Source organism: Pseudoliparis swirei, chromosome 6 (genome assembly GCF_029220125.1).
Source record: "Pseudoliparis swirei isolate HS2019 ecotype Mariana Trench chromosome 6, NWPU_hadal_v1, whole genome shotgun sequence".
NCBI lineage: Eukaryota > Metazoa > Chordata > Actinopteri > Perciformes > Liparidae > Pseudoliparis > Pseudoliparis swirei.
Genome location: NC_079393.1, coordinates 19025627 through 19053600, shown reverse-complemented (window position 1 = coordinate 19053600; position 27974 = coordinate 19025627). Strand labels below are relative to the sequence as shown.

Here is a 27974-nt window from a genome sequence, read left to right as displayed (position 1 = left end):
GGACGCGGGGTCTTCTTCTTCTTTTTTCAAGCGAGGAAGAAAGTTGGTTTCATGAAATCACTCAACTGTTAGAAAAAGTAGCTTTCGGTCTCTTTTCGTTCCCAAAGCGTGGCGGCATCATGAAGCTGCTCTCCAGCGTCTCTCTGTGGACTCTCGCGGTCTTCAGCGCCGTACTGGAGGTAAGAAAAGCTCTCAGACTCTTACATTTGAAGCAGAATTGAAGCAGGCAGTGGGCAACTCATGACAACGGGACGCTTTGTTTGGACCATGGAGCTCAGTTCCATCGCGCAGGTGTGCGCCTGCACCTGTTGCGCAGGTCGCAGCTGCGCAGCGCAGTTAGGACTCATGAGAAAAGTTGATGTACAAATAAAAAACAGATATATTTCAACAGATACGAAATCATTTCATCTGAAGACGAGAATGTCATGGCTCACTAAACGAAGCATACTGGTCCTTTGAGGGTTTTAATTGCATTGAAATTGATGTCACCAAGTAATTAATACGCCGACCATCCGTTGGAGAGGTTCAACAATGGGGGGAGGCTATGTGTTGGAAGACGTCAGTCTGACTCTTTTTTCCTTTTTGTAATGATTAAGTACTCTAATGAGTTTCTTTATATTTGGAATCTTCTGGTTGGCCAGTTATTCATTCAGGAATGCACAGATCTGATCTGACCTGACCCCCTTGATTACGGAGAGGTCCAGCACAGACCCACCTGTCCTTGTCCTACTGGTCTTTCTGGAGAGAGCGGTTGAGAATGGTATGTGAGGATGTGTGGCCAGCACAACAGGGCCAGGAAAGGAATGAGGTGCAGTGTGCTCAGTGTCCCTGTCACTCTTGCAGCCACAACTCACACCATCGTACCAGTTTATAGGACGACCAAAGAAAGTGTGATGGTGTCCAATACAGTACACACACACACGCACACACACTCCGGTCAATGTGACAACAGTATTGATAACTATATAGACAAGTTCTCATGTTGTTTTCTTCTTCAATAAACAGAGTTTAGGCCTAGGGCTGCCAACAATAGTTGATTACAATTTTTCAGACCACAAATAAAGAAGCACTTGTTTTTGTCGTCACCAAAGCAGGAAGCTCTTTTTAGGGATGCTCACATCCAACTTTTAGTTTCCTAATGCAATCACTTTTACACATTTTAATCTCAATCTCTACAGTGGAGACGGGATGGATTTAGATATTGACATAAGCTGGTTTTAATGTGTATACGAGTCACATCATAGCCAATAACCCGTTCACTAAATAAGAACAGTCATGAATGTCATCTCTCTTAATAAGCAGAAGTGGTGTGACGTGCTTTTGCCGCAAGACAAACTTTATGTTTCAACATTTTTTAAATTGTGACTGTCACTGACACTGAGTAAATCAATATTTGCCCCCAAATCATGAATTACATATGTTTTCCTCTTAACTGTTGTGCCATTTATCAATTTAGTTCATTAAAATAGATTGTTGTGAGAAGTTTCATAACTGGATCATGATTTCTGCAAAGAGACTTTGCTTTTGAGTTTTTTTTGTTGTTGTTGTTGCCAGTTTGCCAAAACAAGGCCAGAGCCACCAGTCCCATCACATGGGAAAGAGGGCGGACTCTCTACAGCTGATACCTCTATAACTATGTTACTCACACCAAAACAATCTACAGCGATAGAGAGCTACAGGAAAGAGGAAATTTCGGCAAACTGTATCTTTAACCAGAACTACACCACAGAGGCAAATACAATTCCAACTTTTTTATTTTAAAGCCTGTCACTAATAATAATTAACTTTCTGTCAGCAGATTTGGGGCTGAACGTAAAATGTAGTCTCCCTTTAACTGCAAAAATGATTTCCGTGGGCCTTATAGGTGCATGAATGTGTTTTTTCAATTTATCTATATTTTAAGTATAAAATGAAACTACAAAATACGCATGCCCAATTTGTAGAATATTATAAAATTTGAAGGTTTGAAATAATAATAATTTATTTAGAATGAGACTTCATTCTGGATAAAAATTAATTCAAGACCACACGAAAGAATACGGGGGAGGGGGGGAAGGGCGGGGAGGGAGTGGAGTTGGACACTCCAGAAAAAGCTATTAAGAATCCCTGAGTCAGGATTTTGGTCGAATATGTTATTAATTGTAGTTATGACTTCTCCTATGGTGAACAACTCACCTGGCATGATGACTTGTTTATATGAGGAAGTGAATGTGCAATGCCTGGTCGACCTAATCAACCTAAACGGTGTCACACACCACCACCACCACCAACACCACCACCACCACCACCGCAGCTGGTTTTAATACTTAGAGTGAAGCAGGGCTACAGACTCTCGTGTTGGTTTACGTGAGATGACTTCAACGATGCCTTTCAATATGTTGTGCAGTATGACAACACATTGTCAGGGGTGTTTGACAAGAAGAAGAAGAATCCAGTGTTTTTTTAACTCACCATTTAATATAATTGAACCTACATTTGTAGTCAAGAAGTTAAGTTAAGACACACGACAGTCAGAACTTTCTTCTTTAAGGACAACACCTGCTGCTCTTTCAGCATCTTGTCTGTTGATGAAATCAGAGATAAGAGGCCGGATTATCTCCTTTGCAGCTTCTGCACCCTTAAAATCAGCCCTCTAGAATGTTATTCAAGTGTGGTCTGGTTCTAGTAAAAGACACAAAAGCATATTCTGATTTGTTTTTCAATCTTCTTTTTCCCTTCTCGTTCTTTTCTAGTTCCTTCATTGCAGTGCTCTTGCTCTTTAATCTGTGTTCCTCTGTGGTGTGTTGACAACTGTCTTTACTGGTCTCATTTTACCGGACGGTACTGGTCAGCTCAGAACTTAAGATCATTCTCGGTAGTCGAGAATGAATCAGATGTTGAATACAGTTTCGTCTGATTAAAGCGAGAAGTTCAATTTGGAGACCATCGGGCTAAAAGCACAAAGGAAGTTACAGTCGAAAAAAGGGAACTGCATTTGCTTCCCTGAAGGGAATTATTTTGCATACTGACACTTTTCATATGGAACATGTTAATAATCCTCTGCAGTAGACGTCACAGTCGATATGTTTACAACAATATACTGACATTTCATTCAGTCTGGATCTTGTCTGGGCAAACACAGGGCACCTGCTATGGAAGTCTAATTGTAGTCTAATATTTGTGAGTGAAAAGAATAATAATATTTCGTGGGGCCACAATAAGTCAAACCCTTTATTGTTATAATCACATGATTGTTTTCCCTTTCCTCTTTGTTGTTTGTTGTGCAGTTTTATTTCCATCACTAGTTTCATTATATTAAGTCCTGGATGAGACTGATCTGTGATCAGTCTCATCCAGGACTTAATATAATTCAGCCTTAATCAAACTCCATCAACCAATAGGATCACTGAAGAGGTACACTTAGGCAACATAATTAAAAACACCTGTGCAGACTGATGATTTGATTCAATTTGTCTGTTATCTTTTCTTCAATATTATATATTTGAATATGTATTTTTAATTATATATTTGTAAATTCCCCTGCTAAACCTAATGGTACCATGGAGATCAGTAAAGTTTGATATCTCTCTCTCTCTCTCTCTCTCTCTATATATATATATATAATATATATATATATATATATATATATATATATACAGGACTGTCTCAGAAAATTAGAATATTGTGATGAAGTTCTTTATTTTCTGTAATGCAATTCAAAAAACAAAAATGTCATGCATTCTGGATTCATTACAAATCAACTGAAATATTGCAAGCCTTTTATTCTTTTAATATTGCTGATTATGGTTTACAGCTTAAGAAAACTCAAATATCCTATCTCTAAATATTAGAATATCATGAAAAAGTATACTAGTAGGGTATTAAACAAATCACTTGAATTGTCTAATTAACTCGAAACACCTGCAAGGGTTTCCTGAGCCTTGACAAACACTCAGCTGTTATAAATCTTTTTTTTTACTTGGTCTGAGGAAATATTACAATTTTATGAGATAGGATTTTAGAGTTTTCTTAAGCTGTAAGCCATAATCAGCAATATTAAAAGAATAAAAGGCTTGCAATATTTCAGTTGATTTGTAATGAATCCAGAATGCATGACATTTTTGTTTTTTGAATTGCATTACAGAAAATAAAGAACTTTATCACAATATTCTAATTTTCTGAGACAGTCCTGTATATGAAAAAAGAAAAAAGGTGAAAAAGGAGAAAAGAGAGTTCTTCTGCTTGAAATGACACATCCAGTAGTCACGATAGTGTTTGTCTTTTCCTTGTATTTAGGAGCTTGTTACGACATGTCGGGCCAATTAAAAAATAAATTTGAAATGGGCCCAAACAAATTAGCATGGTTTGTTAGGTGCAGTCTAGAGAGAGTGATTGAGAGCCGCAGCTCGACGCATCCGTGACCGAGGGGAAGTACAACGCTGTGCATGACTACGGAGCATTTCTCTGTTCCTCTCCACTGTGCATGTTCCTCTCTTTCACTGTCCGTGGCCTCCTGGCAGCATGCGGGAACGAAAGAATGTTGACGTTGCTATCAGTGAGAGACATCTTGGAAAAATGAAATGTGACGTTTCTTACATGAAGTGTCCCGTCTGTGGCTGAGGACTGACGAACACTCTCTGACGAGCTGCTATTCTAATGCCTTGCGCCACAATGTGGATGACGTGTGATGACTTCATGATGTCAACACAAGTATCCCTCTTCTTATTGATCGAAAAGGCAAAAGTCACAAGTCAAGTCCTGCTTTGTGGAATGCTGCGCCATCCGCCCACTCCCAACAACCCTCCGACTGCATCAGGACAGTCCAGTTTTCAAATTAACATCCCTAAACATGTTGCTCTCTACCAGGGTTGCGGCTGGAAGCGTAGCGTGTACAAGAGGAATTACAAAGAGTCACAGTTCCCCAGTCCATGTAAATGAGACACAGGCTCCTCTCTCGGGCTCAAAAGCCTTATTGTCAACAGATAGCTATCATTCTATCAGTGGCCTCTGAGCGAGTCACGGCCGGACAAGGCTGTTGTGGGGGTGGAAAAGTATTATATTTCTCTAGTTTGACTCGTCTCTCTATCACTCGCTCATATTGGCTCTCCAGCTAAAGGGCGAGAGTGCTTTAAGTATGTCATATTAAATACCTGCGTTAGAGTTTCGTCATTTCCACCTTGGCGGCGGAGCCGATGGGTTAGTCGGCCCACCACTTTGGTCCGGGCTGCATTGCCATAACATTTTATACAGGCAGTCATGGTCACCCTGAGGATGTATCGCAATGACCCACGGACGTTTCTTCTTGTGACACCAGCAGCTCCTCATTTTTATTTTATTGTAAAATCCCCCAACAACCATTTGACCTATTGCCCTCAAATAAGAAACATATATTCATGTCTTCCCTCAGTTTGAAACAGTCATGCTGTCAAAGGTCAGCGTCCTTCCCAATCTAAATGCAGGATTACACCCTTGAATACAGCACAAAGAAGCCAGTCACTAAAAGTACAAAAACCTACATTATGCTTTCTCTGCTCTCCTTTGGCTGCAGACGAGAACACATGACACCCCACGCTCCACTTTAACACTTTAACAACTCTGATCACACTTCTATGATGGGTGCGATGGGCCAGCCCTCCATGTCCAGAGCCTGTGGGTGTGGGTACATATGCATTTATGCACATCCTCCTCTTGTTGCATGGGTGGCAGCAGTGGGAGGAAGCTCTGGTGGCAAGTGCCTTGTACTCAGATGGGTATCTGCAGCCAGCAGCAGTGCACGCTGCACAGTACTGGGAACAGTAAATACCACGTCACTCATTTCCATAGCCTCAGATGTGGCCTCTGTGATAGCAGCAGCAGGACTGCAGCGTGGGAGGCTGATACTGTACCTGGAGACAAACACACTCATAGCTAAAGCGGACATGTGCAAGGTGTTTTTGGAGGCAGTGGTTATTTTTAGACATGGCTTTTGCATGATTTCTTTTATTATGATTCATGTTCATATGGTATACAACCGGAGGACACTCATCTCGTATTTCTCTTGTGGAGCTTTGCGCCATTTGTATTCTCACAGAAATTATATTCATCTTAAATGCAATATGTTTTATACAGAACAAAAGGACAACTGGTGGAATCATCTGTAGAAAAATATTAAATCAAAGGTAGATGTGGTCTATACAAACAAAAAAGTTCTGTTCCACGTAAATTAGTTTTTTCATTAACTTACGTGTATAAACAGAAAGAAAGATGTATTTTAATGGAAAAAAGTGACTGGATTTAATTTACACTATGACAAAATACCTCTGTAACCAGCGCCGCCGCTCTCATAACGCGCACTACGCGCTGTGCGTAGGGCACCAAGTCCTGAGGGGGCACCAAAAAATAGGCAACTAAAAAAATCATCATAGTTATAATAATTATAATGCCGATATTATTTCAGTATAGTAATATTAGGCACCTTTTAGGCATGTATATCACAAAACAGGCAGAAAAAGAGATATATTTAATTGCTCAAACAAAGTTAGAGTTATGCTTAGGGCACCAACATGGCGAGCAGCGGCACTGTCTGTAACTCAGGTTTGCAACTCAAAATATGGATAAAGTCCAATCTTGGAGTCCTCATGTTTTCCCATAAAGTCTGTTTTGTATCTACGGTTGGCAGTGATTATTAGTAAGAGTACATTTTTAAAGGCTTCAGTGAAGGTGAATTATAAATGTGTATGTTTCCTAAATATCAACAAAGAAAAGAAAATCGAGAGATGGATGCAGTATTAGTAAAGATGCACATACCCATACTGATATCGGATATAATTCATTACATTTAGATCTATGTATTTATGTTATATTTTGTCTGTTATTTAGTGCAATGTTTAGCTGAAGCATGATGTTGCATTTCATTTCAGTCACTTCCGCAAAGTGAGACATACAGCTTAAAAACACTGGTATCTGATCAATACTTGATATTGGTTGATACCCAAAGCCCAGGTGTTGGTATTGGTATTGATAAAGTTCCTGTATGGGACCTCAGCGAGCTGGAGGCATGAAGTACAGCAGAGTGCTTCACTTAAAAGTCCTTCATGTTGCTCAAATATGTTATCAAGGGTGTCCGGGTGTGTTCAGGAAGTGAGAGGAAGTTATGTTAAACCCAAAGAACAGAGTCAGTAAGCTACTGAAGCAATGAACTTTAATAGAGAACAATATGCCAATGTATTAGAAGCTGAGAGAAAACAGTGAGAAAAAAATCCTCATCACATCATACTTCTGTACTTTTAAATGAAAAGTTGAATACACAGTCAAAGCTTGTTTGCTTTTGAAATATCAGTCACTCTGTGAATCCAAATTACATTGTCTGACTTGTGTTAAACACGATGAGAAATGCTGGTTGAGAATCTGCAATATGATTGATGAATAGTATAGACAGATGGTGAATTGCCTGGCACACACACACAGGTGTTTTCAATCACCCCCATGATTAGACGTCAGGTTGGAGTTGGGAGCTGTCAATCGATCACAGTGTGTCCACGCCCACAGTCTTGGGAAGAGGGCTAATCAGGAGCCTTAAGTGAAAACACCTGTATGTTGAGGCGTCCTATGAGGCTCGTTCGAGATGAGCTCGACCTGCCGCACACTGCATGCCGGTTAAGATTTGTTTCCTGTCTTGATCTCGACTTGCTCTGACGTCGTGAACACGTCGTGGTCAACGATGACCTCCCGAGGTCGAGGCGGCCGCAGTTTTTAGAGCCAGGGGCCGCAGACTGAATGACCCAGGGCATGATGGGAAACGCCTAGTTGTCACCAGCTCAAGGAGCCAATTGACTCTTAGATTTGACAACAAACACCACGTTTTGTAGAAAATACTATTTTTCGGTGTGAATGTATTACTTAACGCTAGATTGTTGGCTGTTAAAAAGAAAAAAGATAGAATACAATACCAAATAGATTTACACATAGATATTTAATTTACAAACACATGAATAAATCCGAACAAGATCTGGAAACTATAAGTTTTTGCAATCTTTATTGAAATCTATTGTTTATAATTCAGGTGTTGTATCTATTATTCAACAATCATGGGGGAAGAAAACACCCCCCGGTTACATGGCCAGGCTGATGATGATGAAAAAAACACATCTCTCAATGTTATCTGCAACAACAAAATCGATTCGAGGACAGAAGATGTCGTCATACAAACGCTGTAGGAGGAGAAAAGAACAACATTAAGAATATCGTGATAAGTCACTCGCACTGACATATAGTTACAGATGAAAAATCCAGAAAAGGTCTCGAAAAAAGAAAAACAAAATCAATAAAGGAAAGGAAATAAGCATTTGAATGTTGTATAAGCAAACAACAATAAACATGTGTCCATTTCTTAATTGCTCCCCTTCTTCCGTGTTGCTAATCATCAAGACACACACATATGCACCCTTTTTTTTGGCTTGATTTAGATAACACGATTTTACAGAAGCTACTGCTGCAGAGGAATCCACTTTCTCCACTCAGCAAGTCTAAAAGGCACCACAAGCAGCTCCTCCACCTCGTGCAACTCTGCGTAATTCAAGGAGCAGTAATGGTGTATTGTGCATTTTCTTTCCCTTCGCCCTTGACGTCTTTGTTCCAAATTATCAGATTATGAGGAGCTACGGGTAAACTGGCTTATCCATGAGCAAACAGCCTTTAAGGTGATTCCTTGATTGTTTTAGGGTCTGAGTGTTATTATGGAGGAAGGAACTGGGGCGTTATCAGCAGCAGAGGCAGACTGCGAGGAATGAAAGGGAATCAGAGAGTGGCAGGCCGGCTGCCTTGAGGGTTGATGTAATGTTTATATTGTGGTCAGTACAGCCATTTCCTCCTCCTCCCCATACAGACAGGCCCAGTCAAATGGCACAGATACAGTACACAGGGCAAAGGAGTCATTGGCTGAGTCCCTGCCAAGTGTGTTTCACCACAAACATTAAGTAGAGCTCCAGTCTAATGGAGATCTTTAAAGAACAGATCATCTATCTCTTTCTATTTACCACCAAATACCTCAATATCGATATTGTAGGGTTGAACATTGATGCTTCTACATCATATTTACATAATGAAATCTTTGATAAGTAATCTTAAGTATTGACTCAGGGGATGAAGGCAAATAATAACAGCCTGGTAAATTCAGAAAATGATATCACTTTACTGTAAAGCAACCTTTAAAACCAGGAAAGGCATCACTTAGGCCAGATTAAGGTTTTACAATATCTCATATCACAATATCGATTATATTGAGTTATTGACCGGCGCTTCTTCTGACTGTGTGTGTCAAAGCAATCAGCAAAAGTATGTCATTTTTTGTCTTTTAGTGGCTTCCTTATAATAAGCTGATATTACTCTGGGTTTTACACACATGATATATATATATATATATATATACAGTATATATATATAAAACCAAAATAAAGACTAGAGCCCAAAGTAGAGAGGGAGGATGTACATCTGGGTGGAGATGAGTCCCAGTAGATGCATACAAATATGACGTCTATTATGTGAACTTTGGTATTTCGACTTCCCAAATGTGTCTTTGAGTTTGCGTTATTTTTGCTCTCTGAGTCGGTGCCAAGGCATAATGACTTGAGACATTGTTTTATTTACTTAGTAAGCAGGAAAATAAGTGATACTTACGAAGAGCGCCAAGGGCAATAAAACATTTGGGAATCAAAGCTCAGGGAAATCACATCCCCAGAGGTTAGATTAACATGAATATTTATATGAAAACATGAGATCGTCATAGTTGGCTTTCACACACTGGTACGTGACCGTTACCATATTCTGGTGGAACGTAGGGAGGTTGAGTCAGACAACAAGCAGTGTTGCATCCATTCCAGTAACAGCTGCTCTTAAGTTGAACCTTTGGTTAGTTGTGTGTGTTTACTAAGCTTATGTATACCACTACATTAAAATGCCTTTCACCACACAAGCTAGTTTCTAGATAGAGCTTATGATATATACACACCTCCCAAACACTACATGTATCTGTTGTCGAAGTGAAGCCTTCATTCTTGACCTCGGAAACCACAGTTGATAGTCTACGCCGGAGTTGAGATACCAAAAGAATAAACAACTTGAAACAGTTTTAAAGTCAGATAGTCAGATAGAAAGTTCCACTTTTTATCAGCGCCGAGATAAGAACTTGAATCAATGAACATAACTTGAACCAATAACAGAGATTTTAACAACATGTAATTAAACAGCCATGTTAAAAAACAGAATAAAAAATAATACAATTTGAAAATGTAATAAATACAACTTTAACAAATAACGTAGCTGTAGTCATCGTACGCTTTCTGTTACACCTGAATGCAATGCAGCCGGCACTAACATCGTATACGTTAAAAGGTCTGCCCTAAAAGAGGCCTGTTAATTAGGCTGACCAGACATGTCCTCTTTTTGAGACCTAAAAAATGCGTCCGGCAGGGATTCCAAAAACGTCCGGGATTTTGCTTCATCGGATATTTGTGTTTCTCTGGGTTTTCATAAACTAGTTATTACCCCTTACAAGTTTTGGAATTGGTATCTCCCCTACGTTACTCAGTGGTGAATTTGTCAGATTTGTATAATTTTAGGTCACTCAATATCTTCATCCACATTAGTGCAACGATGATGGATGTTGAGCCGCTACTCCTTCGGGTTCAAAGGAGTCAGATGAGGTGGTTTCGGGCATCTGATTCGGATGCCTCCTGGACGCCTCCCATTAGAGGTTTTCCAGGCACGTCCAACTGGGAGGAGACCCCGGGGAAGACCCAGGACACGCTGGAGTGATGATATCTCTCAGATAGCCTGAACGCCTCAGGATCCCCCAGAATGAGCTGGAAAGTGTTGCGGGCGAAAGGGAAGTCTGGGTCAGCCTGCTGGGTCTGCTGCCACCTCGACCGACCCCGGATGAAGCGGATGAGAATGGATGGATGATGGATGGATGATGGATGGATGGAAGGATGATGGATGTTTGCGTTAGCAGTTCAATGTAGAATTAGCAGAATGAGAAGAAGACAGATACATTCATAAAAATTCCACAAAGAAACAAACCTCCATAGTGTACTGTGTGTGTACTATGTTCAATTCAATTCAATTCAGTTTATTTGTATAGCCCAATTTCACAAATTACAAATTTGTCTCGGAGTGCTTTACAATCTGTACACATAGACATCCCTGCCCCAAAACCTCACATCGGACCAGGAAAAACTCCCAAATAACCCTTCAGGGGGAAAAAAAGGGAAGAAACCTGGAGGAGAGCAACAGAGGAGGATCCCTCTCCTAGGATGGACAGATGCAATAGATGTAATGTGTACAGAAGGACAGATTTAGAGTTAAAATACATTCAATGAATATGACAGAGTGTATGAATAGTTCATAGTAGGCATATTCCACGATGGAGACCTCCACGATCCATCAGGCAGATGGCGGTGGGGAGGAGGAGTGGGCGGAGTCTCAACAGGACAGTGGCGTAGTCATGAGCAGGAATTCCACGACCCAGACGATCCATCAGGCAGATAGGATCTATGCCGTCTCATAGGGTCCGATGACCCCATGAGACGTGAAGTCAAAAGGACTTCCGGGAGAAAGCAGAGTTAGTAACGTGTGATTGAGAGAAGAAAATTTATCCTTAAGGAGAGAAAAAAGAGGAGATAGGTACTCAGTGCAGCCTAAAACGTCCCCCGGGAGCTATAAGCCTATAGCAGCATATCTAGGGGTTGGACTAGGGCAAACCAGATTCAGCCCTAACTATAAGCATTGTCAAAGTCGTAAGTCTACTCAGAGATGAGGTGACTGTGTCTGCCTCCCGGACTGAAATTGGAAGCTGGTTCCATAAAGAGGAGCTTGATAACTAAAGGCTCTGGCTCCCATTCTACTTTTTAAGACTCTAGGAACTACAAGTAGTCCCGCATTTAGTGAGCGTAGCTCTCTAGTGGGGCAATATGGTACGACAAGCTCCTTAAGATATGATGGAGCATCACCAATCAAGGCTTTGTAGGTTAAGAGAAGAATTTTAAAAGTGATTCTTGATTTTACTGGGAGCCAGTGCAGAGCAGCTAGTGCAGGAGTGATGTGATCTCTTTTCTTAGTTTTAGTGAGAACACGAGCTGCAGCATTCTGGATCAACTGGAGGGACCTAATAGATTTATTAGAGCAGCCTGCTAATAAGGAGTTGCAGTAATCCAGTCTCGAAGTAACGAACGCGTGAACCAATTTTTCTGCATCTTTTGAGACAAGATGTGCCTGATTTTTGAAATATTACGTAGATGAAAGAATGCAGTCCTTGAGATTTGCTTTACGTGGGAGTTAAAGGACAAGTCGATCAAAGATAACGCCAAGATTCTTTACAGTGGTGTTGGATGCCAGGGCAATGCCGTCTACAGAATCCACATCACCAGATAATTGATCTCTGAGGTGCTCAGGGCCGATTAAAATTACTTCGGTTTTGTCTGAGTTTAACATCAAGAAGTTGCAGGTCATCCATGTTTTATGTCTTTAAGACATGCTTGAATTTTACAGAGTTGGTTGCTCTCCTCTGGTTTTATCGATAAATATAGTTGAGTGTCATCTGCATAACAATGAAAGTTTATGGAGTGTTTCCTGATAATATTGCCCAAAGGAAGCATGTATAAGGTAAATAAAATTGGTCCAAGCACAGAACCTTGTGGAACTCCGTGATTAACGTTGGTGGTTATCGAGGCGTCATCGTTTACAAATACAAACTGAGATCGATCTGATAAATAGGATTTAAACCAAATTAGTGCCGTGCCTGAAATGCCAATCGACTGCTCCAGTCTCTGTAACAGGATGTCATGGTCAATGGTGTCGAATGCAGCACTAAGGTCTAACAAGACCAGGACAGAGAGGAGTCCTTTATCTGCTGCCATTAAGAGGTCATTTGTAATTTTCACCAGTGCCGTCTCGGTGCTGTGGTGTTTTCTAAATCCTGATTGAAATTTCTCAAATAAACTATTATGATGTAGAAAGTCGCACAACTGATTTGCGACCACTTTCTCAAGGATCTTGGAGAGGAAGGGGAGGTTAGAGATCGGTCTGTAGTTAGCCAATACCTCTGGATCCAGAGTGGGCTTCTTCAGGAGAGGTTTAATAACAGCCACCTTGAAGGAGTGTGGTACGTGGCCTGTTAGCAGAGACACATTGATAATATCTAATAGAGAGCCGCCAATTAAAGGCAAAACGTCTTTAAGCAGCCTCGTCGGGATGGGGTCCAAGAGACAGGTAGACGTGTTCGAAGTAGAAACCGTTGAAAATAATTGGTCACGGTTGATAGGAGAAAATCCTCAAATATACACCAGGGCATACAGCGGTTTCCAAGGCCATTCCACTTGAGAACAGATTGGCACTGGTTATGGGCAAGAGATTATTAATCTTGTCCCTAATAGTTAAAATCTTTTCATTAAAGAAGTTCATAAAGTCATTACCACTAAGGTTTATAGGAATGCTCGGCTCCACAGAGCTGTGACTCTCTGTCAGCCTGGCTACAGTGCTGAAGAGAAACCTGGGGTTGTTTTATTTTTTCTATTATTGATGAGTAATAGGCTGCTCTGGCATTACGGAGGGCCTTCTTATATGTTTTAAGACTATCTCGCCAAACTAAGCGGGATTCTTGAGATTAGTTGAACGCCATATGCGTTCAAGCTTCGTGACGTTGCTTCAGTTTGCGGGTCTGAGGGTTATACCAGGAGCAAACCTCCTCTTCCTCACTGTCTTCTTCTTCAGAGGGCTATCGAGTCCAGTGTCATTCTCAGAGAGCCTATGGCACTGTCAACAAGATGATCAATCTGGGACGGACTAAAGTTAGACCAGGAGTCCTCTGTTATATTGATACGTGGTATCGAATCAAATACAGAAGGAATCGCTTCTTTAAATTTAGCTACAGCACTATCAGTTAGACATCTAGTGTAGAAACTTTTGACTAACGGAGTACACTCCGGTAGTATAAATTCAAAAGTTATGAGGTTGTGGTCTGACAGAAGAGGATTCTGTGGGAAGACGTTCAAATGCTCAATGTCAACGCCATAAGTAAGAACAAGATCAAGCGTGTGGCCAAAGCTGTGAGTGGGTTTCTGTACTCTCTGACAGAAGCCAATCGAGTCCAACAAGGAGATGAATGCAGCACTAAGGCAATCATTATCAACATCCACATGGATATTAAAATCTCCAACAATAATAACTTTATCGGTTTTAAGAACCAAACTTGATATAAATTCTGAGAATTCAGATATAAACTCTGAATATGGACCTGGTGGCGGTACAGAATCACAAATCGAATTGGCTGTAGTGTTTTCCAGGTTGGATGTGAAAGACTAAGAACAAGGCTTTCAAATGAGGTGTAGTGTAATTTTGGTTGAGGATTAATTAATAGGCTCGATTCAAAGATGGCTGCTACTCCACCTCCTCGACCGGTGCCTCGAGGAATGTGAGTATTAATATGACTTGGAGGAGTCGATTCATTCAGGCAGACATATTCTTCATGGCTCAGCCAGGTTTCAGTTAGGCAACATAAATCAATGTGATTATCTGATATTAAATCATTCAGTAACACAGCTTTAGATGACAGAGATCGAATATTTAGGAGACCACATTTAATAGACCTATTTTGTTGCACTGCTGAAATAATTGTGTTAACTTGTATAAGGTTATTGTGTACGACTCCTCTTCTGCTTACTTTTGATTTATTTAATTGAAGTGGCCGTGGGACAGACACAGTCTCTACTCTAAAGTCAAGGGTGGGTAACTGCTCGAATGGAAGAGCAGAGAAGGGTGTTAAACTACAACTCTGCTCCCGGTTCCTGATCTGAACCCTGGGTTGTCATAGATTAAGTCCGTGATCAACTTGGTCATATTCGCAGAAATGAGACGCGCTCCGTCCAACGTGGGATGAATGCCGTCTCTCCTCATCAGATCAGGTTTTCCCAGAAAGTCTTCCAGTTGTCTACGTAGCCCACATTATTCGCTGGGCACCACCTCGACAGCCAGCGGTTGAAAGACGACATTCGGCTATACAATTCGTCTGTCTGCAAATTTGGGAGAGGGCCAGAGAAAATTACGGTGTCCGACAACGTCTTGGCATAAGCACACACCGATTCCACATTAATTTTAGTGAGTTCCGAGCGGCGGGCTCGGGCGTCATTACCACCGGCGTGTATTACAATCTGACTGTATCTCCGCTTATCCTTAGCCAGCAGCTTCAAACAAGACTCCACGTCGCCCGCTCTGGCCCCCGGGAGGCACACGACTCTGGTCCGTGGCTTCGCTATTTTCACGTTCCTGACTATAGAGCTCCCGATAACCAGGGTGTGTTCCTCAGCGGGTGTGTCGCTGAGCAGGGAAAACTGGTTCGAAACGTGAAGTGGTTGGTGCACAGCGGGCTTCTGTGTAGACTTACGACTCCTGCAAACAATAATAACAGTAAATATTAGGAACAAATTAAAGGTTTGATAGCATTTTGCTTTTCGTCCTCTCTGTCAAGAACTTTTAACTTTGATAAGAAAAGTGCCAATGAATAAATATTATTATTATTTTATTTATGAATCCTATTTTCTCATGCTGGATTTTGTTCTGAATTCGACACTGAATACAGCAATTAAATCTAAATCTCCTATAATTCCTTTTGAATTGAACGTTTAGCTTTAGACAGTTTTAAGTAACAGGTCATAGAGAGATAGTACAGTTCAAGAACTTTTTGTTCGTAAGAAATAACAATAAATAAAAACATAAATAAATAAATGTGATGTTGGTTGCTTTGTGAGTTTAACTAATATGATATGATATGATATGAATATGATATGATATATACCTTTATTCGTCCCACAGTGGGGACATTTCAAAAATCACAGCAGCGGTGCACATCAGAGCATTAATAAAAATAATTATAAAACACAAAACTAAATACTAATACTAAATATACAATATGTGTATTATGTATTATGTATAATGTGTATATCTTTGAACTGTCTCTCTGAACACAACCATCACGCTGGTGAATCTCGTAAAAAGACATCTTCTGTGGTCGGAAAGTGTAAATGTGTCACTAAATTGCAGATAGTGAGACACTGCCCCCAGTTACACTCTCTAACAGGGCGATAGTGTGAAGCTCAGCCACAATGACACACTGCACAAACAGCAGAAGTACAGATAGATATACTTCCTCATGCGGGCTCTTCCTCCTCCCAATGTACAACATCCGCCCATCCTTTGTGAGTAATAGTTGGTTAGTTGAGTTTTCAAGAGGACTTTCTAGAATCAAATAGATTTTTGTAAAAGATCAAACGTATGAACGTATGTACTTTCACTGAGGATGACGGGTGATGACGTGTCTCAACACCCTGTATATTCGGTGATCCTGAAGTTTTCATACATGGGCAGCCTTCAACTAGATCCTCAAAAGAAGCCTGGGCCCCTGAACTCCTCTGCGTGGCATCGCCGTACTTCAGAAAGAAGAATAGAGTCCCAGAGGACTGAAAGGAAAGGGAAGGGTCACTGTTGTGAATAGAAAAAGAGAAGTTAGGGAGAGGACGCCGGTCTCCGGGGACGGCCGGCTGAGAGGGGCCACGTACTTACAGAATGGACCTTTTCCTTCTTGGTTTCCTCGTCTGACCCTTTTCGAGTTGCTAAACATATTTTACTCTGTTCTATTCTATCAAATTCATAATTCTAATTTGGTTTCACTAGCATGTAATTAAGTACAATATTGTATCATTATTACAATGTAAGTATAAATCGGATTAGAAGGGAAAATATAATACAGCTGCTCATTATAGCTCATCAGGGACACCACACTAAAACTAATCAGTCCAACACGACGGCCTTGTATTTTATCCTATCTTCCTGATAGTTGGAGAGCGGGAGTGAGAAATTAGTCAATATTATATTGTTTATTGTAATATTTTACAACATGATTGTATCTCGTGTGATGCAGGGCTGCTGTTCAGTCGACGCCGACATTATCAGGAGGTAATGATTGACCCTGGCGTTTATCTTTGTGATGGAGAGGACGATGAAGGCCTGAGCAATGATGCCATGTGTTTAATGTTTAGCTGTGTGGTAAACAGACCGAGAGGCAACATGTCGGGAGCGACTGTGCTGATTAAGTTTGGGCTAATAAGTAATGTGGAATTAGAGCCGTGTGTTGAGTGCTGATATCAGGACCGATAACCCGAAATGCAGAGTTTGAGTTGTGTGGACATGCCTTTGATGTCCGAGTATGTGATTGCATTATATTATTATTTTCTGTCCATATTCATTTGTGGTTATTTTGAAACATGAGAGTTTTCCAGAAGAATGAGGAAGAAGCATTGTCATTGTCTTATTATCTGAGACCACAGAATGATTACCGATGGTCGGGCATCACTGTGATCTACGGTCCTTCTTCTCTTAACTAGAACACGACAAACGTGATCATTTCATCAGTTACGACTTACAAGACTTTATCCTGCATTGCGGAGCTTTTTCGTGATTTTTTACAACATTGAAAAAAAAAGGTGTCTTGATGAATAAACCAAAGCTCTTTTTTCTCTTCAGAGCGAGATGCACTTCAAGTTAATTATTATTTATTAGAAGTTTAGACTTTCCAATTAATATGTATACAATGTGGTTATTTTACAAGCTGATTCCTGTATGTTTAATGACATGTGGGCCCACAAAATGCATCAATCCTTTATTGCTAGGTATCTCCGTCTATATGATACCTTAGCTTGGGAAATATAAGCACGTTTGACCCTTCACAAATGATTTACCTTTTGCTAATCAATACTACGTGCTCAGAATATATTGAGGTTTGATACTTTCCATTTCCATTCATTTATTTATTTGAACAGGGACCGTACACATCAATCAACCCAGGGGTAAATGTGTCAGTCTTAGCTAAGGCTAAATTTCAACCATAGTCCCTGTGGCCAGATATGACGACAAGCCATCACTAAGGGAGAAAAGGGTCATCACAAAAACATAATAACAGCAATAAACATACAGGTCCCGATCAAATATAGGCCACATCAGAAAATCATAAAAACATCATAAAAAGCAATAAACATACACACGTGTTGTACACGCAGTCATTGAGGAGGGAGTCACGATTCATGCTCACACATCTGATTGCGAATAAGCCAGTTCTTCAGGCCGTGTTTAAAAGAGTGATATGTTTTGCTCGTCTGTATGTGCAGAGGCATTCCAGAGGGGTCCCGCTTTCACTGACAACGCAGACTGGCTGAGCTCTGAATCCACTGAAATTGAATTCCCGGGAGTGTGGAAAGGGTTTTGAAACCTTTATATTCGGTTTGTTTAGATCACATTGTGTTTAATAAAGACTGGTGTTTAGGAAGATGAGGAAACGTCACCTGTTTAGCAGAACTACCTGCGGTCGCTCGATGTATTGATATCCTGAGCCGTTGAGCAGGTGTTTGGGTTTTTAAATGCAATGCTGACCTCTGCTGGTGCAATATCATTTAATTGTGTTCTCTCTGTCCCTAACTTCCCAGATCTCTCAAGCAGAATGTGACAGTAAGTACACACAGACTGGTTCTTTCTCTATTTTTTGTCCAATATTTCTCTCTTTAAAGTAGAAAAACCAAAAACATTAGTTCTTACATGAAGATGCATTGTGAATTTAATAGAAGCTTGTGAACTAAAAGTCATTCTTCTTCTTCTTCTTCTTCTTCTTCTTCTTCCTCCTCCTATTCGTAGTTAGTGGTTGTGAAGGCAATGACACAGAAACATCAACAACAACATCCATAGTAAACTGCACCATATCCAATGGGAGCAGTGCCTCTGAAAACGGGTGTTTCAACTGCTGCAAAGAGGCCACCACGAGTAAGTCGGCTTTTTTGTTGTTGCTAAATAACTTATATTGCGGACCTCAACCATATAAAAAACATTTTTTATAATGCCATATCAGATGCAAAGATGGTTACACTGTTACTGTAATGATGAGTGAAAAACAAGTTCCTTTCCCCACAAACTTCGCAGAGCCACCAGCAGTCATGAACCTCACAGCCACGAACATCACGGCTTCCTCTATATCTCTGGAGTGGAGTAAACCGGAGGGGAACATATCTCTCTACAGAGTACGGTGGAATGATGGAGGCTTTAATGAGACGACTGGAGCATCTCTGACGATCACCGGCCTGACTCCTGGGGTCAATATCAGCATAAGTGTCTCTGCAGTGGCAGGTGATACGCTGAGTGAAGGAGAGACAGCCACTCTGTCTGTGTACACAAGTAAGTGGGCGTCTAGTTTTGGCCAACATTGTAAAACTCCATTTTATAGTTGAACGTATGAGGACATTGTGGTTTTACGTTATGTACTTTGTGATGTATGAAAATCATTTTGCTGCCAGTGTTTTTTCTTTGCATTTATCTCTATATCACTAGAGTGCATATGCACACATTTTATTCTTAGGAAATGGTTCAAACGTGGTAACAAAATATTGCTTATTTAGCACGAGACCTTTGTTACCGTGGTAGCTTTTTGGATGTGTCACTGTGCTCTGGTGTCATCACACTCCAAAGTCCAGTGTTTTAATTTGACTGTAAATGTTTCTTTTCCTCCCTCATCTTTATTCATCCTGCGCTCACAGAGCCTGAAGTAGTCCGCAATATCACTGTCACTCAGATCACCACCTCCTCTGTATCTCTGAAGTGGACTAAACCGGAGGGAAACAGCTCTTTCTACCGAGTACAGTGGACTGATGGAAATGGAAATGGCAGTGACCATGTGACTCAAACCAATATAACCATGACTAACCTGACTGCTGGTGTCCAGTATGAAATAACTGTGACTGCAGTGACGGATGACGGCAGAGCTGAGGGACAGAGTACCACTGTTTCTCAATACACACGTAAGTAAGCGCTGACATGTGGTTCATGAAATAAGGTCCTGAGCGTCCGCTGAAGACGCCTGTCGGAGACGCCTGTCTGCAGGCGTCACCAGCAGGATGAAGCTCTGAGGTTTCTATCAGAAACGTTTAGTTGTAGAATGACGAGTCCTCTCAACGGAGGAGTCACTGACTGCTGCTTAGTGCGTCTCGGTGATGCTGTTGTTGTCCTGGACCACGGCGATGACGAGAGCTCACCTGTGAAGCAACGTCAGGGTGTTTTTTGTTCCTGTTCACTTGTCACGATCATGTTTGGCCACAAACTCTTTTGAGACTAGATTGAGGTCACGGATACAGCGGTGGGAAGATGTTCCTCCACAATGTGGCTTGCCTCAGGCTCTGTGATCCAGGGAGGTCTTTATGTCAAACATCTGTCCTCTGTGGCATCACCAGTCAGATGAGGTGTTCTGGTCACATGGTGAAGATGATGCTGTGTATGAGCGTTTTGAAATGTGACAACACAAAGATGCTCCATGAGCTTCCAGCTGCTTGGAAGCAGATTAATAATGGCTCTAATTGCATCGTTACTATTGTGGCTTAAACTAAAAGAAGAGTTTGTGGAGGACATTATATCAAAATCTCTTTATTTCCTCATATAACTCCTTTGAACTCTCAGAGCCTGCTGGAGTCAGAAACCTCACTGTCGCTGGAATCACGACTTCCTCTATCTCTCTGAAGTGGACTCAACCAGAGGGAAGCAGCTTGTTCTACAGAATACAACGGACGGATACAACGAATAACTGGGGAGTCAGTGTCACTGAAACTGACGTAAACGTCCCTGAGCTGACGGCTGGAGTGCTTTACAGTTTCACTCTCATAGCAGTGGCTGGAGATCACAAAACAGAGAGTGAGGTGTCTGAGATTGTTCACTATACAAGTAAGAGGATGAATCACACGTCTGATAATGTGCTTGTCGTCTGTTTGGTGCCTCAACCTTTCTTCCAACACTATAAACTGAGGGGGGAACAATCACATCACCAGAAAAAGGCTGATAAAACAAAAAAACACATTTAATATAATACATTTCATCCATGTTTAGTGAGTTGTGTTAAACACGTCCCAAACACACCGAGTGATACAGTCTTTACTCATAGAGAGCGGTCCCCTCCTCTCCTCCTTGCTTTAGGACCTGGTGAAATTGGGGAACCTAGTGTGTCCACAAACACCTCCTCCATCTCTCTGAGCTGGACCTCACCTCCGGGTGAGGTGTTCAAGTACAGGTTGGAGTGGTGTTAGAGTTGGACTGCACACACCACCTGGACAGGACTCACTGGAAGAAATAGCAACAGACTTTTACTTTAAATCTATAAAGCGTTTATTCAAAATCAAGATACAAAATAGACAATTCATGCGCATGGACCCAAATCCAAACCTGTCACCAATGGCTTCAGGGCTGCAGAAGGGATGCCGGTTCAAAGTGAGCGGCCATCTTAAATACCCGACGGGAACAGTTCTGATTGGACAGGAGCATAAGGGGGCGGTGTCTTCTCATTGGTTCTTGTTGCCAGCTCCCGCCTCTGCCGCTCCTTCATTGGTTCTTCTCGTCTGCCAATGAGTGCACATGTTGTGAAAAGGTGGGGGAAGACAGGAAGGCGCCTTGTCTGAGGGATGAGGTCTGGATTTACCCAGAAGTCTGTCCAAACAAAAGGGGGGGAAAAAAGGCCTGTTCCCATGGTGTGTGTGTGTTGGGTCATAGGAAGAACATGAGAGTTAGGTCAGGGGTGGCATCTGTGTCTGCTTGGTCAGAGGGGGAAGATGAGTGTTAGGTCAGAGGGGACATCTGTGCCTGTCGTTTCTCGGGGGGGAGAGGGTACATAGATCAACCCCGGCGCCAGAGTGTCTCTCTTAGACATTCCTACCCTCCTCCAGTCTACTCCATCTTTACACATAATATTTATGCACACAATATTAAGCTATGCTAAACTATAATATATATTCTTTAACAATCCCTCTTTTCACATCCGCTGGATGTGAACCCTTTCTCTGGGAATATTTATTTCCCTCTTGCTGCCAGATCTTGTCATGGCCTGGCCTCCTCGTCCTGTCTTAGCTCTGCCACTTGACGTGAATGAGTCTCCTGAAATATAATCTTTCGTTGCCTAGATTAAGGTCCCATAAGACCTGTAAGATACCTATTTCTCGGGGAGAGTGTCTCTCTCTGTTAGGGATGGGAATAGGGGCGTGGTTTCTGTCATGTGGTACTCCGATCCACCCTCTTAGATCTTCCATCCTAGGGAAGTCAGTAGGTCTGTGTGCATTAAATCTGTAATGTGCAGGTGTCGAAGAAAGAGATGAAATTGAGAGTGGTGAGGCAGGGGGGGGGTCTTGCATCCTAGCGGCTGGTGAGTAGCAGGTTGGCATCCTGATAACCAGTTGACGATCCGGTCCCCGCTGCAATCCATCTGCTTCATCCTGGTCTGGTCTGCGTCATCTGCTTCATCCTGGTCTGGGTCCTGGAAGTCCCTCTGGTCCTCTGGTCCTCTGGTCTGCGTCAGCGTCTCCTCCGGCTGTCGATGGGGTCTTTTATCCGGTGGTCTCGAACTTGATTTCGTCTGGATCGTCCTGGCCAGGCTTGTTGTTGTTCTTTCACTGGTGTCGCATGGGCCCTGGATTCGACATGACTCTCATGTGCAGCATCGTGGGTGGTAGAGCGTGCTCTTCATTGGCTCCTCAGTCTCTGAGCCGGGTGATGATGGTGTCCGATGCTCCTGTGGGCAGCTCCTCATGGCAGGTCCTCACAGCAGGCAGTCAGCACACGATGGAGGTCGATGCTGGAGCGTCAGGTGTAGCTGTTGAAGAGAATGAGAAAACACAACACAACAGCCACTAGGCCGGATCTATACAGAATGTGACACTTGACTATGAAAATTGTATTTTAATTTCTATATTTAATAAGTATCTAATACTTTCTAGGCTTGAATTCGCAATCTTTAACTGAGTCGGAGGAACAGCTTCTCACCCCGTGTGGGAGGAATCATCTATTAAATGGCCATCCGTCGTCCAACAGAGTCTTAATTACTTATCCAATCCAATCTAACTTTATTTATCTTTACTGGTTATGATAAATGTAATTGATCCTATCTATGGCCCTTGACTAGGGCATAGAAATATTCAAATCCTACTAGGATCTGATAGCAGGCAGGTATTCGTCCAGCACCCTCCTCTCTCGTGCTCGAACCCTAAAACAGCTTATGGGGAAAAACAAAACTTTTGCACATCGAGGTGCCATTAATGACAGGAGACGGTGAGCAGTGAGAGTCGATGTTGTCTGCACCCATCTTCCTGTGTTGCAGTCCTAACTCTAGCTCTAATGTCTCAGTCTCTGCTCCTTCTTGTCTCCTTTCTGTCTCCTTTCTTTTCCTGTCATTCCAACCTTTCTTTGCCTGTCTTTCCAACCTTTCTTTTCCTGTCTTTCCTACTTTTCTTTTCCTGTCTTTCCGTTATTCAACTGGCTTCAATCTATAATTTTAACATACAGTCACTCTCAGGCAACATACATTAAAAACAATATTCTCCCTAATCTTTTCTATTATAATGTCTTTTTTGGCAGGTTCTTCTCTAAACCTCACATGACTAATCCTACGATAATGACAAGGGTCAGTCCCATGACCATTAGAACAGTTTGTCTGACTTCCAGCTGTTCCTATAGTGGTTTGCGGGGGGGGGCCTTCTAGCTGGGCTATCAGGCTCCCCGAAACACCTACGGAACGACCTCTGTGGCATCAAAATTTTTCCATCTGATTGTGTTTCTGTCAATGTCCCTGTTGGACAGGTGGCTGGGGCACAATGTGTCAGGTGGTGTCAAGGTGCCTCTGCCTTACCCTTGACCTGGACCATGTGTGAAGTAACCTCCTTCACTTCGTACAGACCAGTCCACCTAGGCTCAGTCCACTTCCTCTTGTGAACCCTGATCCTGACCCAGTCACCTACTTTTACTTTGGTTGGCTCTGCTGCCTCCTGATCGATCGTCTGGGCTCGAACAACCTGGTTTGAGAGAGCTTTGGTGAGAGAGAAATTAGAGCTTTTATATATTCTGACATTTCAATTTTACAGACATCCAGAGGTGGCATATGACCTCCATCTCTGGGTGGCTCTGGCATACTTCTTCCTGTTATCAACTCACTTGGTGGCGTCTTCCCCCCTGGTAATGCTCTCATGGTCATCAGTACCAGTGGAAGCGCCTTCGCACATTATCCTCTTAATTATTTGATTGGCTCTCTCGACCAATCCTTGAGACTGAGGGTGATATATAGACCCAAACTTGTAGGTTATGCCCAGTGCATATCAACTTTCCCCAGCAGTTTGTTGTTAAAATGTGTTCTGTTGTCGGACCTGATGCGTCTTGTTACTCTATACCTTAAGTGTGTGCATGTGTGCACTATATGGGGTGTGATCAAACACTCGCAAGTTATGTGTACAGGAGTGGCGGCTCTTCTTCGAATCAGTCGACGTTGAACCCCATCTACTATCACCACAACTATGGAAGGAACACAAATAAGATTACATCTTTTCATTTATCAAGCATATTTATGATTTCAAAAATTATTTTTTATGATTCTCTGGGGTCCCTGATTCTAAACCTGCTGCTATCTGATCTATTAGTCTGTACTTGTCTGGCCCTCCTCTTAATAGTCTGTCCTCAACATAGATTGTTGTGTGCTTCTATCCCTCTTTTGAAATAGGATGGAATTCCTAAATCCGTCCTTTTCAATAATAATAATCTTAATAAACAGTCAACCTCTAGAATTCGTTACTTTAAACAAAACTGCCAAATTAGCACGTCGCATACATAGGTGTCAGTTTCTTAACAGCTCATGAGAAATCGATTACTCGTACATCCAACGGACGACTGTAATAATAACCACTATTTTTCCAAAAAAAACAGTAAACCCAAAACTATCCTTTGAAACCGACAACAAAAAAAAAAACTCAGTTTTTGAAATGGTGATGAGAAATCAATTACTCGTACGCCTAACGGCATTACTGTAATAATAACCACTATTGTTTATCAGAAATCAATAGTAAACCCACCACTATTCTCTAAAACTGTCAATCAATCAAAACAGTCAACTTCTAGAAGAAAGGAGAGAAATAAAATAAAAAATGCTTGCGTCTGTCAAATCAATGCAGGAGAACCATGTCTTGTCTGAACTCACAGCGTCATCATTGTGCTTGGGTAAGGAATGTCATAATAAGTCGGCCTAATTAGTAAAGAACGGGTTACACATTTATTTATTGGCCCCAAATCAAGGCCCATTTTCCAAGTTTTACGAAATTTAATTAATTAATGTATTCCAGGGAGCCCTCGTCCTCTCCAGTACACCTTCCTATAACAACCATTCTATGATTTAAAAAATATATCTAGTCTGTTCCATCCTTAAGGGATGCTGGTGATGATTAAATTGGAATCGCACGCAGTTTTAACTCTATCTCTACGGGAGCTATCGGAATCAGTCACACATCAGTTCACCCTTTAGTCCTAAAAGTGTCTGGAAATAAGTTTCGCATGTTGTCAGTGTCCCCATGATCAGTGTTCTCTCTACTATGTGTGTGGCTAAGCATGTGTCTCTAATATTAACTGGACCTCCGATGTGTGTGCAGTTCTTTACATGTTCTCAAATGTGGAGTAATGCAAGTGTTAATTTTGTTTGTGCACCCAGTCCGTAGCCTCAACCTCTGCTTTCACCATTGTTCTTCTCTGTGCCTCCACTCTGGACCAACACTGTGATGTGGAGCTGCGGTGTCAACGACTGCATTCAATCTGCAATTCTGGTGTTCATTCACCGGCGCTGCTACTCCTTGCTTCTCTGCATAGATCTCCAAGCCTCCACAGTTGGGTTTTCATGAACCTCAATCTCGTGTTGCAGGCAGTCCCTCAGGATCTCAGATCTCATCTTGTATCAAGGAGGAGTTAAGGGCACAATGTCTTTGGTCCCCTGGTGGCGAGTAGGGATGCAGGACTTTGAACCAAAGTCTCCACTGCTGGCTGTTGTCATGCAGAGGTGTGATGTCATCATCATCTACTCTGTCCCACCGGACACTTTGCTTCCTGTTCAGTGTCTCTTTAGTCTCCAGTTGAATCATTGGGTGACTAGTGGGTGTGGCACATTTCTGTTCAGTGAGTACAGTTCGCTGTCAGCTGTTGGATCTGGGCACGCCTAATTCTGTGTCTCTGGTCCGGGCCTGGTGCCGTGGATCACTATTGCCTTGTGGCTGTGGCTATGTGTTGGGTGCTTGTTATGGCGGGGTTAGACATTATGAGAGTACTGAAGTGGTCCTGACTGAGACTGCTTAACCCTGTGGTGGATAAGGACAAAAGTTAGCCCAATGTCCAGCCTGACTATAATTAAAAATTATTAATACTCGTCTAAAGCCTCTGTTGCCCCAGTTGTTACTCCTTTTACTCCTGAACGGGCTTCTTTTATGCATAACTAAGCTTGAAGCGGTGCAAACGTGGCTTGCTGTGGCTGTTGATAGATCAGTGCTTATGGATTTGGAGGAGGGGCTGGATACAGACTATGATGTATTGTGGTTGTGCTGCTGTCTGCTGCAGAGGGGGGGGCTGTTGAGGGGGAGTCTGTAGCTGTGGAGGCTGTTGCTGTTGTTGAACAGGGTTTCCCTGGGGTCCTCTATAACCTCCAGGTCCTCCATAACTTCCTCCTCTGTATCTTCCTCTTCCTCCTCTTCCTCTGCCACCTCTTCCATAATAGTTACCTCTTTCTCTTACAGTTTCTGGCACAGTGCCCTGGCTCATTACAGTTGTAGCAATTGTATGGGCCTGTTCTCCTGCCTCCTCTACCAGGTATATAGTTGGAGTCGTTATGGTGTCGTGTGTCATCAGTCTGTCCGTACCACCCGTTATTCAATGGCTGGGGAATCATCTGTGGGGACCATGTGGGTTGAGGAGGGTAGAAAGGAGGAGGGGGGGGGGCAATTGTTGTTGTACTGCCTGCACGACTGGAGCTATTTTTTGATCCCTGCATGGATCCCAGCACACTCGCTAACTGTTCTTGTGTGGCTACCAGCTGCTTCTGTGCTTTGTCATCTTTGGCTATTTTAGTATTATCTGCTGCGATTTTCTTTTCATTCTGAATCTGTAGTCTCAGTAGCTCTAACTTTAGAGCTTCTGCATTAGTAGGCTCTGGGACCTCTGGAGCTACGTATTCTAGGAAGTGCATTATATTATCAGTCCACACTTCATGGGACGAATTTTTCAGTCCCACTACATTCTTTAGCTGAGCCTGCACGGTGTCTGGCAATCCCTTAATGACCATGGCTCGATACATCTTTCTGGTTGGGGGTGTTTGTGTATGTTCCTCTCCAAATGCCTTTCTCCATATAGCTTCACTCCTCGCCATGAATGCAGCTGGGGACTCTTTTGTGTTCCAGGAAAAATCCTCGACTGCGGTAGCTGTGTGTTTACTGGGGTATTTTCCTCGTAATGCTTCGTAGAGTGCTCCTTGGAATCTATTCTGACTTATGTTATGCGGGTGTTTCTCTGTAACCCCTATCTTATCCCAAATTGTTTGTGCGGCCGCTGTACCCACACATCCTGCCAAAAAGCGGCGAAAGTCGCCTAGAGCCAAGTCTGTTCCAGTAGTGGCCACCTTAAGTGCTGCGATCCACTCGTCAGCCCCGTTTATCAGGGGGGGTAATGTTGTCAGTACTGCTGTTGTGTCTACAGGTGAGTATGGAACATAATCCATGACCCCAGCGGCATGCCCGGGGGCTTGCACCAATGGGAGTTGTGTGACAGGTCAGAAAAAATGGGGTCCCTCCATACAGGTGCGCCCTGTGAGCGTCTTCTTTCATACTGGTGACCTGATCTGGTTCTGAGGGGGGAGGTGTCAGTGGGAGGGGAGAGTTCAAGTCTGCCGCACACATTGCAGCTGATGGCATTATCTAGTGGTGAGTCACCTGCTCCAGAGCAGTCATCCTGCTCTTCTGGCTCACTGTCTCCCTCCGCTGATCTAGTTTTGTCACTGTTGTTTACGTCACTATCTGGTTTCTGCTGACTATCTTTTCTCTGGTTTTTAGGTGTGGGTATAAGCTGTTGTCCTGCTGCTGAGCTTTCTCTACCCTGTCTCTCATTGATTT

The 27974-nt window shown here is 42.3% G+C and overlaps 1 protein-coding gene and 1 long non-coding RNA gene across 3 annotated transcripts; one reads left to right on the top strand and one right to left on the bottom strand.

The window, feature by feature from the left end:
• Positions 1 to 24766, top strand: LOC130194738 (receptor-type tyrosine-protein phosphatase eta-like). Of its 2 annotated transcripts, XM_056415860.1 has the most exons (6): positions 1 to 179; positions 18483 to 18504; positions 18688 to 18813; positions 18970 to 19221; positions 19581 to 19841; positions 20494 to 24766. In XM_056415860.1, the coding sequence occupies exons 1-6, from the start codon at positions 120 to 122 to the stop codon at positions 20889 to 20891; spliced, it is 1119 nt and encodes a 372-aa protein (XP_056271835.1). In that variant the 5' UTR covers positions 1 to 119; the 3' UTR covers positions 20892 to 24766. The 2 variants fall into 2 exon arrangements, with proteins under 2 accessions (XP_056271835.1, XP_056271836.1); XM_056415861.1 differs by lacking the exon at positions 20494 to 24766 and having other exon boundaries at positions 19581 to 19908.
• On the bottom strand, positions 21853 to 27500 carry LOC130194739 (uncharacterized). The gene is made up of 2 exons (XR_008831945.1): positions 24949 to 27500; positions 21853 to 24615 (listed from the first exon to the last, which is right to left on the bottom strand). It is a non-coding gene; the product is annotated as an uncharacterized LOC130194739 (long non-coding RNA).
• Positions 27501 to 27974: the final 474 nt, after the last annotated feature.